General features: G+C 36.2%; 1 protein-coding gene across 5 annotated transcripts in view; it reads left to right on the plus strand.

Moving 5' to 3' along the window:
* Positions 1-13,416, plus strand: part of LOC120770318 (nephrin) — a 91,591-nt gene that overhangs the window by 50,361 nt on the left and 27,814 nt on the right. For all 5 annotated transcript variants that reach the window (XM_040097697.1, XM_040097700.1, XM_040097696.1 and 2 more), the window contains exon 10: positions 3,516-3,652. In XM_040097697.1, coding sequence (XP_039953631.1) covers positions 3,516-3,652 — 137 coding nt within the window. The remainder of the gene's footprint in view (positions 1-3,515; positions 3,653-13,416) is intronic.

Consider the following 13,416-nt stretch of genomic DNA (forward strand, 5'->3'; position numbering starts at 1 on the left):
ATTTCGAAAAAGCTTTCGACAGAGTTGGTTCACATGTTATTCTTCGACAGCTTGAGAAGCGGCAAATTCGTGAAAAAATATTTAACTTTATTAAATCATTCCGAATTAATCGGAAATTCAAGGCCAAAATCAATAACACTTTTTCTAATATGTTCAATATCTACAACGGGATATCACAAGGATCACCATTGTCTGTAATACTATTTGCAATCGCATTTTACGAAATCAGTACGATAATGTCTAAACATAAACTCATTTCGCATATTATTTATGCTGATGATGTGCTGCTTTTCTCCAAACAAAATAATCTAAATACTGTAAAAAATACCTTCTTAAAAATCCTTACTGATATTTCAAATTGGTCCAATTGTTCAGGTGCGAATATTTCTATAAACAGATGCAAATTATTCCATATTTGTAGAAAACACAAATGTAATAACTTCAATCTAATCTATAATATTGTAAATATTGTAAATACTACTAGTCTTAAATTTCTAGGTTTAATATTCGAAAAGAGACTTACTTTTAAGGAACATTGTACAAATCTTCGTAAGCGACTGTTTATAGGCTTAATATAATTAAGTATCTATCATCAAAACACTGTTTAATTCACATTTCTTCTCTCATCAATATTACAAGATCTTTAATTTTATCTAAGATTGATTATGGTCTCCCTATCTACGGCAATTGTGCCAAAAGCAACATAAAGAAAATCTTTGCACCATATCATGCAGGTGTTAGAAGAAGTATTCGGGCATTCCCAACATCACCAATAAAGTTCACATTAACGGAAGCCGGACTCCCATCCATCGAGGAAAGAGTTATATATACTTCGCAAAAGCTTATTCCAAAACTACTATTATGTAATGATAAGCTTTTATATGGTATAGTAAAAGCCAAATGGACCGACGATACTAACTCCACTACTTCTTCCACTATTTCTAAATGCATTAAATTAGCTAAGGATTTAGGTATTACAACTATACCGGAGGAAAAGTCTATTTCTTTTGCCCCATCGTGGCTACTCAAAGAATCTTCGTTCGATCTACATCTTCAAAAACATCATAAAAAGAACACCAATTCCAGGGTTTATCAAAGTTTGTTCAAAGAGCGCATTGTACAACACTACGTAGATTGGAAACTCATTTTTACTGACGCTTCGAAGGCCGACTTCTACACGTTTTTTTGCTATTGTTGATAACGTTGGAAAGACATTAAAAGCTGGACACCTGCCCAATTACAGCTCAGTGTACACCGCAGAAGCAGCAGCCATCTATAATGCGCTATCCTTAGTACAAAACTCTAACTTAAAAACATTAATATGTACTGATAGCAAGTCTACTATCTCAGCTCTCCTAAATGCATCCAACAAATTCTACCTCATTGCGCAAATTAGAAACATACTAATTGGGAACACAAAAATAAAAATTATGTGAATCCCTGGACATGCCGGTATTACCGGAAATGAATGGGCCGATGCAAACGCCAAATTGGCGGCAAAACAGCCATTGATTGTTTTTGACTACATCGAAAAAAACGACATAATCCATTTAATCGTTTCAAAACAAAAAGCCATAAAAGTTAATGCCTGGAAGAATGTGCAACACCACTACGCCCCCTGCAACCAAGAAGGGAAAAAACCTGCTTATCCGCCAACAGGCCATTGCCAAGATATAAAAGCCTTCGTTCGCCTTCGTCTTGGTCATACGTCATTAACGCATTCCCATTTATTAAATGGAAACCGTATTTCATCCTGCCTAAACTGTAACTCGTCGTCCTTAACCATAACACAACTACTGGATGAAGGCCCCTTCTTCAACTCAGCAAGGACCAGTATATTTCAGAATAATAAAGCTCTTGATCTATTAAAAATAACATCTATTGTAAACATCACTAAAATATCTGAATTCCTATCTCATACAAAGTTAAAAAAATATATTTAAGTTATCCTTCCTTTTTAAATTTATTTATAACATATAATTTTTAGTCTATAAAAACATATTTACAAGCAAATATATCCTACATGGAAGGTTCCATCTCTGTTACTTAAGTCTTTTATAATTAAGCCGTGAGCTGAAAGCCTCTGTAGCTAGTGCTCCTTATGTTTAATGTATAATAATAATTGTATTATTATTTTACAAATAATAAAATAAATAAATAAAAATAAAAATAAAATTGAGAAAAATAAAAGTTGGAATAACTTTTTAACGAAATAGAAAGAAATCGATAAAAGTGCTACATTAGAAATAAATTCGAAAAAATGTTCCGCTTGCCTGTCGCACATGTTCACTGTGTGAAGAACGATCGCAAAATGGATTTATGTGTCGTGTATGGGCGAAACGAATTCACACAGATCGAACGCACATGTGTGTCGTGTATGGGCCCAATTAATAATAGAAAATTAAGTGCTCAATAGTTATACAATGTTTTTTCTCTCCCACAAAAACCATTGTTCTGAGAATTTAATTATGTTCGGGTAGGACAACACTCTAGAAAATTTTGGCTAGTTTTGGAGAATTTCTATTAAGGTTCTTACATTTGTACACATGTATGTATGTATGTACATACATATATTTGTACAGTGCATAGTAAGCAAAAATTAAAAGCTTTAAAATGAACTTTAACATTTGAACTCTTCAAGAAGACTGTTGTTATTTTCAATTGGCTTATGACAAACAATCTAAAAAACTGTTAATTAATTACAGCTCATGAAACATATTTTTGTTCCAAATTTGTGTTACTGCTAATGTCAATATTTTTGACCTCCTTAATTAATTGAATGCGTCGATCTTTTGATTCATACATACATTCAGTACAATTACAAAAGCAAATTGAAATTTTCAGCGTTTTTCTTTGAGATAGCTGCTTTTGTTCAGTTCATTTGAACATACCATACATATCTGCTAAGAGTTAAATTGTATGTGGGGGTATGATTAGTTTACAAAATGTTATAATTGTTATTGCTAACCATCTTCCAAATGAATTGCTATTAGGCTTAATCAATAATCATTTTCGAAAAGGTGACCGGTAGGTAACATGGAGTTGATGTGCGCATATTTCAGCTCCTGGATTGTTTAAACCTTGATGTTGGATCTAAAAAAATAATTATAACATTATATCGGTCAATCAGTGATGTACAATGAAACTCACAAACAATTTTTTTCTGGTAATAATGTACTATACTCATGTAGCTAATATAAAAGTTAACTTAATGCCGCATATGTCTGTAAATATGCAAAACATTTTAGTTTAATTTAGCGAACTTATAAAATTGTATTTAATAAAGTCTAATGTGTGAAATTTAACCTTGCCCCCATTACTCCTGCTCCCATATTTTACATATCGAATTTGTCAGTCAGTATGTGAGATAGGTTCATTCAAAAGTTAATACAATCAACTAACTTTTAACCGTTTATAAGGGAAATTGGTCTTTACTTTGATCTAATGCCCTTAACATATTGATTTTTGATTTTCTGGTTTGGTGCGATTTTTCTACCGTTTTTGCCTTTTTACAGATCCCCCTTCTTCCCCCATAATTTCTGGCTATATGGAAGGACAAATTATACCGGCCGGTTCTGTGCAAAAACTACTTTGTGTCTCTTCAGGTGGAAACCCCTTAGCTACCCTCACTTGGTACAAGAACGATAAGAGAGTAAGTAAAAATTAACTTATACGTATACATATGATATATCGATCTGTATTTCACTACTGCTATATAATATAGAGATTTTTTTCTAATACAGGGTGTTTTTTTAGATATGAAGATAAAATTTAATGTTAGGTGCAACAATTTATCTTAATAATAAATAAAGAGAGGCAATACCTCCTAGACAGCAATTAGGGCCGTACTTCAATGACGCACCGAATATCTTACAAGATGTTGTTGTTGTTTTTGCAGCAGCAGAAAAAATCTCTGAGGTAATTTGGTGGAATGCTGCAAAGATGACAAACCTTAGTGGATTGAAGTTCCGGTTCCGTTTATTTTTTTTAAATTTTTGTAAAAAGGCCTTTACTACATACATACAGTAGAATAGCGAAAAAGTTAATCAAAATGTCCCAAGGGTGTTTTACTTTTCCGAAATAAAAAAGTGTTTCCGAATTTGAAAAAAAATACCGGAAATAAACATAATTTCGGTGATATAATACGTTTAATTTATTTGCATGACTCACTTCCACTCGTAACAAAACAGAAACTTAGATTAAGCTTGTACTTTTTCACACTATACATACATATGTATGTATGTATATATTAATTTGTAAGAGCTGATTTAAAGAAGCGGTCGTACTTGTTTGTTTCTTTTCTTCTTTGTAATAGCTCCTGATAATTTTCGTCCGCATATTAACAGATGTGATATCTGATTTGTTTCGTTATTGTTTTCATACCACTTTACTAAGGTATTGATGCATTCAAGTGTTTCCGAAAAACTCACTTTTTATTACTGCATATCTTCCTCGATAACTGATTCCTCAACTTCATTGTCAGACACTTCGAAACCTTCATCATCTTCGATTGTGTTCTGATTTTCGATGTCTTCACTGCTGACGTCAACACCACCCACCTTGGCCAATAACGATTGTATCTCTCGAAGTGTATCATCGTGAGAACTATTTGATTTATTCAATGGAAGCAGTAGAATTTTTTCTTCACTGTCGTATAGCCACTCTTTTATACTTTTCCAAGCACAGCTCTTGGCAATTCAACCCATGATGATTTAAGCAGCCTTGTGTTACAATGTTCCATAACAGTTTAGCCCGGTATCCTAATTTCAGCAATCATATGGGATTTGGATACTAGCGGCAAAACAGCTGTCACGTTAGGTGGTAAAAGCATTGCCGTAATGTTTTCATCATCTGACTGTAACTTGTGCAGTACAGTTATCAATCAGCAATAATGCCCTTGCTGGTAAATTATTTTCAGCAAATAAATTGCGAACCTGAAAAATATTTCGGCAAACTTAAAAATTTATAATGAAAGAAAAAATAAATTTACCTGCTTAATAAACAAATGATGGAACCAGCGGTAGAATAGCTCTGAAGTCGTCCAAGACTTTTGCGAGTTAGCATATTTCAATGTTGAACCCACCCCTTGAAGCAACGGGGGTTTGCGGATTTACAAATTATGAATAGTTTACTTATGCGAACCATCTGCGTTCGCACACAACATAAATGGTTCCGTCTTTTCGTTTGCGGAATGACAGTATGTTTTATATGGCAGAAAACGATAAAATAAACCAGATTCACCTGCGTTATACAGCTGCATGTCCGAAATTTCCGTTTCATTAATTTTTACCCGCAAATTATGAATGAACGGTGTTATTTAAGTGGGAATACCGTATTTTTTCTAGAATATTTGCTAGCCATTCATCAGTTGTATGAAAATGTTTTGCAGAGTGCAATTTGGCAAACTCGACCACTCATTGCACAATTACGCTGTCTTTCGCTTAAGCGTCCATTTATAAAACCTTGCCTGAAGAACGAGATATTCCGATTTTGTAAAGTTTTCTTGGTTGCAACTCCACGCCATTGCCTTCAAAATTTCAAGATATTCTTTCTTTATTTTTTAGATGGTTGCCTTAGATACTTGGAAATCCAACGCCAATCGTACATATGTATGTACTTCGGGACACCGACAATAATTTTTTACATAGGAATTCGGGGAATACATAGCAATTGTTTTTCTTGGTAACCAAACGGTTGGGTTTGAACAAAAAGTTAAGCTCAAAAAAGTTAACCAAAAGGTAACTTTTTAGAGCTGTACGTGGACGCTCAAAACCGGCAACTTAGCCGAAGGTTTAACTTGCTCCCGAGTTACCCTTTGCGCGATTCTACCGTATTTTAATTTCTCTGCTTCTGAAAAATAATTTATTGAGTCAGCGCTTCCGTGTAAACGATATTTGATGTTAATTTATTTTGTGGCAGCAATATAAATTTATTTTGATTTTCAGGACCTCCGACAATATACCGCGATAAACTAACATACAGTTGGCCATAAGTAAAGTATTTTCCCGTAGGTCAACCTCTACTAATTCGAAATTTGGCCTTGGGAAGTTCTGAAATTTTGTTCAGCAAGCCGCTACGATCCCTCAATAATCGATTCTCGCGCACGTGCTTGTGAGGTTCTCAAATTTTGTAAGCCGCTGTGAACGTTCGATACTCGACTCCCGCGCGCGAGATATGCAATTAAATATACGTTTTAAGTAGCTTTAGCTCCTTTATTTTCAAGGTGATCTTAAGACTAAATAATACAAAATTTACTTAACTGTAAGAAATCTTAAAATGTATGCAAATATTCAATAACGTATTTATATATTAGCCTGAAAGCTTAAAATATAATAATAATAATCTCTTGAATATTAAATTTGTCTGCATATTTATTTTACCTTTTAATATTTGTAACATGTACATTATCCAATTTACCTCATTCATTCATTTATTATACGTATATGTATATTTAACTTATTACAATTTTCTGATTCTATGTTAATTAGTTTTTTTTTGTAATAGAATGATATCTTCTTCTTCTTTACTGGCGGTTATATCCGAGTTAACAACAGCGCGCCAGTCGTTTCTTCTTTTTGCAAGGTGGGGACGATTGGAGATTCCAAGCGAAGCCAGGTCCTTCTCCACCTGGTCTTTCCAACGGAGTGGAGGTCTTCCCTTGCTTCCCCCGGCGGTTATTGCGTCGAATACTTTCAGAGCTGGAGTGTTTTCGTCCATTCGGACGACATGACCTAGCCAGCGTAGCCGCTAATTCGCTAAACTATGTCAATGTCATCGTATATCTCATACAGCTCATCGTTCTATCGAATGCGATATTCGCCGTAGCCAACCCGCAAAGGACCCTAAATCTTTCGCAGAACTTTTCTCTCGAGAACTTGCAACGTCGACTCATCAGTTGTTGTCATCGTCCACTAGGACTGGAATAATGAGGGACTTATAGAGTTTGTTTTTGTTCGTAGAGAGAGGACTTTACTTCTCAATTGCCTTCTTAGTCCGAAGTAGCACTTGTTGGCAAGAGATATCCTGCGTTGGATTTCGAGGCTGAAGTTGTTGTTGGTGTTGATGTTGGTTCCTAAATAGACGAAATTATCTACAACTTCGAAGTTATGACTGTCAACAGTGACTCCCCCTGCGGGTAGGGGGGACCCCCTTGAATTCGGGGGGGGAAAGCGAATATACCCGTGCTAAGGCATGCCTGTCGTAAGAGGCGACTAATATCCTGGCTACCGGTCCAGAGCTGTATGGAAGCTCAACTGGTAGTAGCTTTGGCTACGAGGTCTGACCGGAGACTTAATTCTGGTACCACGAGGGAGCAGTTGCCCTTGTAGGTAACTCCAATCTGCTCATTGGGTTTGGCCCTTTGTGGAGATTCGTGGTGGTTGTGGTTAAAACCCAAATGCAGGAAGAACTGACCTTGTCAGTTGAATGTGGAGTTGCATTGCAACCGGGTGCCGGACCAAAGCACGGCAGAGGTTTTAGATGGGCCTCGAACCCTACCAAGGTGGTTAGTGTGTCCATGCCACACTGCCAATTGGTACTGAAAATGCTTAGCATTCTCAGGGCGCTGATCAACGCATTATTTTGGTCCGCTGTGCTTTTGAGCGCCGTGGAGTAAGGTTGTCGTCAGCAGGTACCTACGTTAAACACACCGGACGTTGTCAACAGTGACGTGGGTGCCTAGTCCCGAGTACGACGACTGTTTGTTTGATGACAGGAGATATTTTATCTTGCCCTCGTTCACTGCCAGACCCATTTTCTGTGCTTCCTTGTCCAGCCTGGAGAAAGCAGAACCAATGATATCAATATCATCGGCATACGCCAGCAGCTGTACACTCTTATAGAAGATTGTACCTTCTCTATTTAGTTCTGCAGCTCGAATTATTTTCTCCAGAAGAAGGTTGAAGAAGACACATGAAGGAGAGTCGCCTTGTCTGAAACCTCTCGTTTGGTATCGAACGGCTCGGAGATATCCTTCCCGATCCTGACGAAGCTTTTAGTTTTGCTCAACGTCAGTTTACATAGCTTTGCGGGGATACCAAATTCAGACATCGCGGCATAAAGGCCGACATCATGCTGTCGACTAAGAGGTGGTTTGTGTCGATCCTCTTTTCGCGGTTTTTTTTCCAAGGTTTGGCGCATGGTGAATATCTGCTCAGTTCTTAATTTTCCAGGAGTAAAGCCACACTGATAAGGCCCAATGAGTTTGTCGACGGTGGGCTTTAATCTTTCACACAATATGCTCGATAGAACCTCATACGCGATGTTAAGGCTTATCACACGGTAGTTGGCGCAGATTGTGGGGTCTAACTTTTGTGGATTGGGGAAAGCACACTTAAATTCCAATCGTTGGGCATGCTTTCATCCGACCATATTTTACAAAAAAGCTGATGCATGCTCCTTATCAGCTCTTCGCCGCCGTTTTTGAATAGCTCGGCCGATAATCCATCGGTACCCGCTGCTTTGTTGTTCTTTAGACGGGTAATTGCTATTCGAACTTCTTCATGGTCGGGCAATGGAACGTCTGCTCTATCGTTATCGATTGGGGAATCGAGTTCGCCTTCTCCTGGTTTTATGCATTTATTGCCATTCAGCAGGCTGGAGAAGTGTTCCCTCCATAACTTTAATATGCTCTGAGCGTCGGTTACTAGGTCACCTTCTAGGGTTCTACAAGAGTAGAGTGCCGACCCACAGTTCCCTTATACCGAGTTGTTGATGAGTGCTCTCAGAGAGCAGGAGTGCAAGCCGAGTAGAAAATCGTTCGGCTGTCTGTTGTGATTGCAGCTTCTCGACGTCGAACCATCCTTGTGTTTGTTGACGCGCGTTTTTTGCTGCACAGAGGCAGGTGCGAATCTTCGCTGACACAAGATAGTGGTCCTAGTCGATGTTAGATCTTTTCATTTGGGGCGGGTCCTAAACCCAGCCCACCCCTGTGTAGGGCATATTTCGCCTTCTCACTTTAGCTCGCCTCCGAATGGATGTTCTTAGGCTACCCAGAGGAAACTTGGTTTAAAAGCGGAAGTCGTGAGCTGCTTGAGCCATATGTAAAATAATCGTTTCTGGACCCTCCCAAGTGAATGGCGACCAGAGAACTTTCCTCACTTGCGTGAACTTCTACACATGACTCCGTCCTCCTAATAATATGAGTTATTATAATATTCTATAGATTTACTTAATTTATCTTTAATGGTTAGTGAGTTACTTTCAAAATTTAAGATTCTAATGTTTTCACTTAAAGTTTTTTGTCAGAATTTCCAGTATGATTTGTTAGGCTTCGTTAAATGTAAAGTTATATTTTCATTCCTTAGGTAATCTTTAATATTTACGCTTCTGAACTCATTATCTGTTATCAGTTCTTTAAAATATCTTTTTTGTGATTTATATTGTCTTAATTTTTCAATTAGTAGTAAGCAGTAGCAAATTTAGAAAATCGATCTATAAAAATTAAAAAATTTATTCTTTGTGTTAGTATATACGACTATATGTATAACCTGGTTAATATCTTTCAGTGTTTCACTTATAATAAATTTAGACTTTATTGGATTACGATCGTATTTTGCTCTATTACGAACGTAGCAATTGTTGAAATACATATATTTGAATTAAAGTTTTAAAATATGTGTATTATATATATTTTTTCGGTCCTTGATAATTTTCATTATACCAGCATGTCCTGTCTCATTTCTGTGGTACAAGTAACTTTTCTTAAATTTTTGCTCTTCCGAATTCATATCTTTTGCCATGTAAGAAAACTTAAAAAACTTCACATTTGGTTCATATTCTTATAACTTTATTATCTTTTTTTGCAAATTTTATATTTGTGTAGATTCCCTTTTCCCATTCGCTATATGTTGTCGCAATTTTCCTTCTAAATCACCATTAAGATCTTCTAAATTTATACATATATATTCTTTTTCTTATCGTTATTTAATTCAAAATCCTTTATTTTCGTATTTATTAATGTAATTTGTATTGGAAATTTATTAACCATTGTATCTAAAATGCCAATATGGCAATTTAAGTCTTCTTATGGGAATGAATTGTCATTGCATGACCATTTATTTTATAATACAGAGAATTTGTGCTACCGAAACTGCCTAAATTTATTTCGTGGGTATCAGAACTTATTCTACTTAAGAAGTCTGCTACGCTATAGTCGCTTAACCTTTATGTGCTCGGGATTGTAAACTTACGTTGGCGGTCGGAAGTCTACATTTGTAGCAAGTATGGAAAACTATGTAAAAATATGAACAAAAACACTGGCACTAAGAGTTTTATACTTGAATGCATATTTATTATGTAATATATGATTTTTAGATACATAGTTAAGTTGAAAATGTTTAAATATCAATCATTGTACGACATTTACACAAAGTATATGTTGTGGCATGTGTGTCACATACAGGTTTTTTACACCAACTGTAAATCTTGCGTGTGGTTTTACGCTTTCCAGCTTCACAATTTTGACATCGAACAGGGTGCATAGGTTGAAAGTCGTTAGAAATATCAGGCAAGTGCCGGAATTAGGAGAACTTCCGAGTGCCATTTCAATAGCCAGGCGTGTTGGAGCATGGCCTAATACCCTTGGATTTTCAGAGCGCTGTTCAATTGCTGGCATGAAAAGCTGTTTTGCTAGGCATCGCAAGAACTTTCGTCGTTTGTCTGTTTGTTGGATATGGTCGTTGTTTTCCGAATATATAATGAATCCGGCTAGAGCGCTTATATCTAGCATGTTAAAAAATATTGCTAAAGGCCAACGCAAAGTTTTCCGTTTAGTGGAATATGCAGAAAGCATTTTGTCCATTGCATCGACGCCCTCTTTGGTAGCGTTGTAGTCAAGGATATGCTGTGGCTTGTTTTTCTTTTCAGGTACATTAGCATTTGTCAAGAGCGTACTGGAAAGTAGTATAACAGCTTTTCCCTTTTTTTAGCACGTAAGTTACCAACGCAAATTTTGCTTCGAGAAAGCCAAAAATTGTTGACTGTTCTGCTCGTTTGTGGTCTGCTTTCATTTCATTTGGCACAAATGTTTTGTTTTGACGAACAGTACCAAGAAGAGAGAGCCCTTTCGACATCAAATGCCTAGCCAGATTCAATGAAGTAAAAAAGTTATCACAGATTATGGTTCTTCCGGTGTTTTGCCAAGGGTAAACTAGTCTTCGCACGACATTCTCTCCTACATTAGTTGCACGACTCCAATTCGATTCCTTTCCTGTGTAAATCTCGCAGTTGAGAGGATAAAATGACTTTGCATCGCATGCGAACCAGACTTTTATGCCATACTTTGCAGGCTTTGATGGTATGTACTGCGTGAATCTAGTTCTTCCACGATATGCAAATAGTTGTTCGTCAACTGTTATCTCTCCTGATGGTTGATAATAGCGGCGAATATTGTTGTTCATTAAAGCCCATAATGCAGAAATTGGAGCAGCCTTATCGTTTTCTAGTCGAGGAGCTCTAGTACGCTCATTATCAAACCGAATGAACCACAAAATTTCCTTGAACCGAGATTTTGGCATTACAGCACGGTAGTAACAAACTGCTTCTGTAGTCCACAATACATCAATGTCTTCATCGTTAGACTTATTGACACCTGCCAAAAATAAGAGCCCAATGAATGCTCTCAATTTAACAATTGTCACTTTATTCCACATTCTCTTCTTTCTGTTGATCGAACATCGATGGGGCGAAAATCAAATGAAATACACTTGACTCGATGAGTCCTTTGGTAGCACGACCAACAGCAGTGCCACGAAATATATTATGAACACTCAATCGAATTGCTTGATTAGGCAGATTGGAAAGCCAGGTAGTGTTTTCTTTTGAAACCAGCGAACCAGACACTGTTCATCTGCCTCCTCCTCCTCGAAATCCATCTCTTCCTCGTAATCTGCTTCAAACAATACGCCTTCTATCTGCTCATCGGATCGAATATCGTCTTCTTCAAGCATCATTTCGTTTTCAGCATCAGATCCTTCGGGATTTATACCCGGTGCTTGAGAAGCAATGCAAAACTGATCACTACAATATGAATATTGAATATAAATCACTCAAAAACTATTATAGCTATTGCGAAATACGCTGAAAAGTCAGTAACGCAAGCCCAGCCTAATTATTCAGAAATCGTATTCAAAAAATTAGAGTTGAGTGGAAGAGTGATGTGAATTTTCATACATTTTATACGGTGTCTACATTTGTAGACTAACCGCCAGGAGATGGTCATTTCGAAAAGTAGGGTCTGGGGGGGGGCTGTAAACTATTTTTTTTACGTGTTAGTGGCCAAATCTGCGTAGAACTGATTTTTAGGAAGCTACTGAAAATTCGGACAATGCTGTTATGAAAAATTTTTTTTTCTTAAACTTTTTTTGCAAAAATGCTACAAATGTAGACTACCGAGCACATAAAGGTTAACTTAATCAACCACCGGTAAAGTCTTGGAATTGCGTATTTTCCCCCCGTTTTTGTGTACAACCTCTTGAGTGGCTGATGATCAGAAGAAATGGTAAACTTAACTCAGTACAAATATGACCGAAAATAGCCAACAGCCCAAACGATGACAAAGAGCTCTTTCTCCGTGACGGAATAATTAAATAATTGTCCCTGCACATCTTTTATTTGTTTATTTACTTCTTGTTCATGTATTTGTGAATACTTATATATTTTTAAATAAATGGGTGTATCAGTAACTGTTTTTATTTTATGCTGCATTATGTTTGTATTTCTTAGGTGTTGAGCCTCAGTATAAAATAAATCTTGGTATTCATGTAACTTTGATTTTAACTGATTTCTTTCCTCACAATTTAAGTTTTCATATAAATGCTTTGTAAATGTTTCATCCAAATTGATACTATATAATTGGTGAATCTCATCTACTTTATAGGGATATTATAATAGCTTTAGCGGTTGTAATATATTTTGAAGAATAATTGCATTAAAATTTTTTCTTCAAAATTAGTCAATTTCCACGACATTGTTGCATTTTTATGAATTTCTTTTGGTAGTTCAGTAATTATTTCTAAATTTATTTTTGTTTCGCTATCAAGAGATTTAAATTTCAAGGGAGTTTTTATTGGAATTCTCTTATAAGAAGGTAATGTTTTCGTTAAAAAGTGAAGTAGATGATCCAGTATCTTTAAAACATAAAATTTTATCATATTTTATATTTAATTCAACTATTGGAAGTGTTCCTTTGAGTTCATGGACTTGTTCATAATCTGTATCCATCGTCTCAACTACATATTTTCTAAAATTTGTGCTATTATATCCTTGAAATTGATTAAAATTTTGGGATTTAACTGGTTCGAATGAGGGCGCATTTCTAAACTAGTTCGAATGATTGTTAGGTGATACGTACAACCGTTAGGTGAACAAAACTATAATACTTTGTAGCAACTGGTTGCAAGATTAAAATGATAATTA

The sequence above is a fragment of the Bactrocera tryoni genome, chromosome 3 (assembly GCF_016617805.1).
Source record: "Bactrocera tryoni isolate S06 chromosome 3, CSIRO_BtryS06_freeze2, whole genome shotgun sequence".
Lineage (NCBI taxonomy): Eukaryota > Metazoa > Arthropoda > Insecta > Diptera > Tephritidae > Bactrocera > Bactrocera tryoni.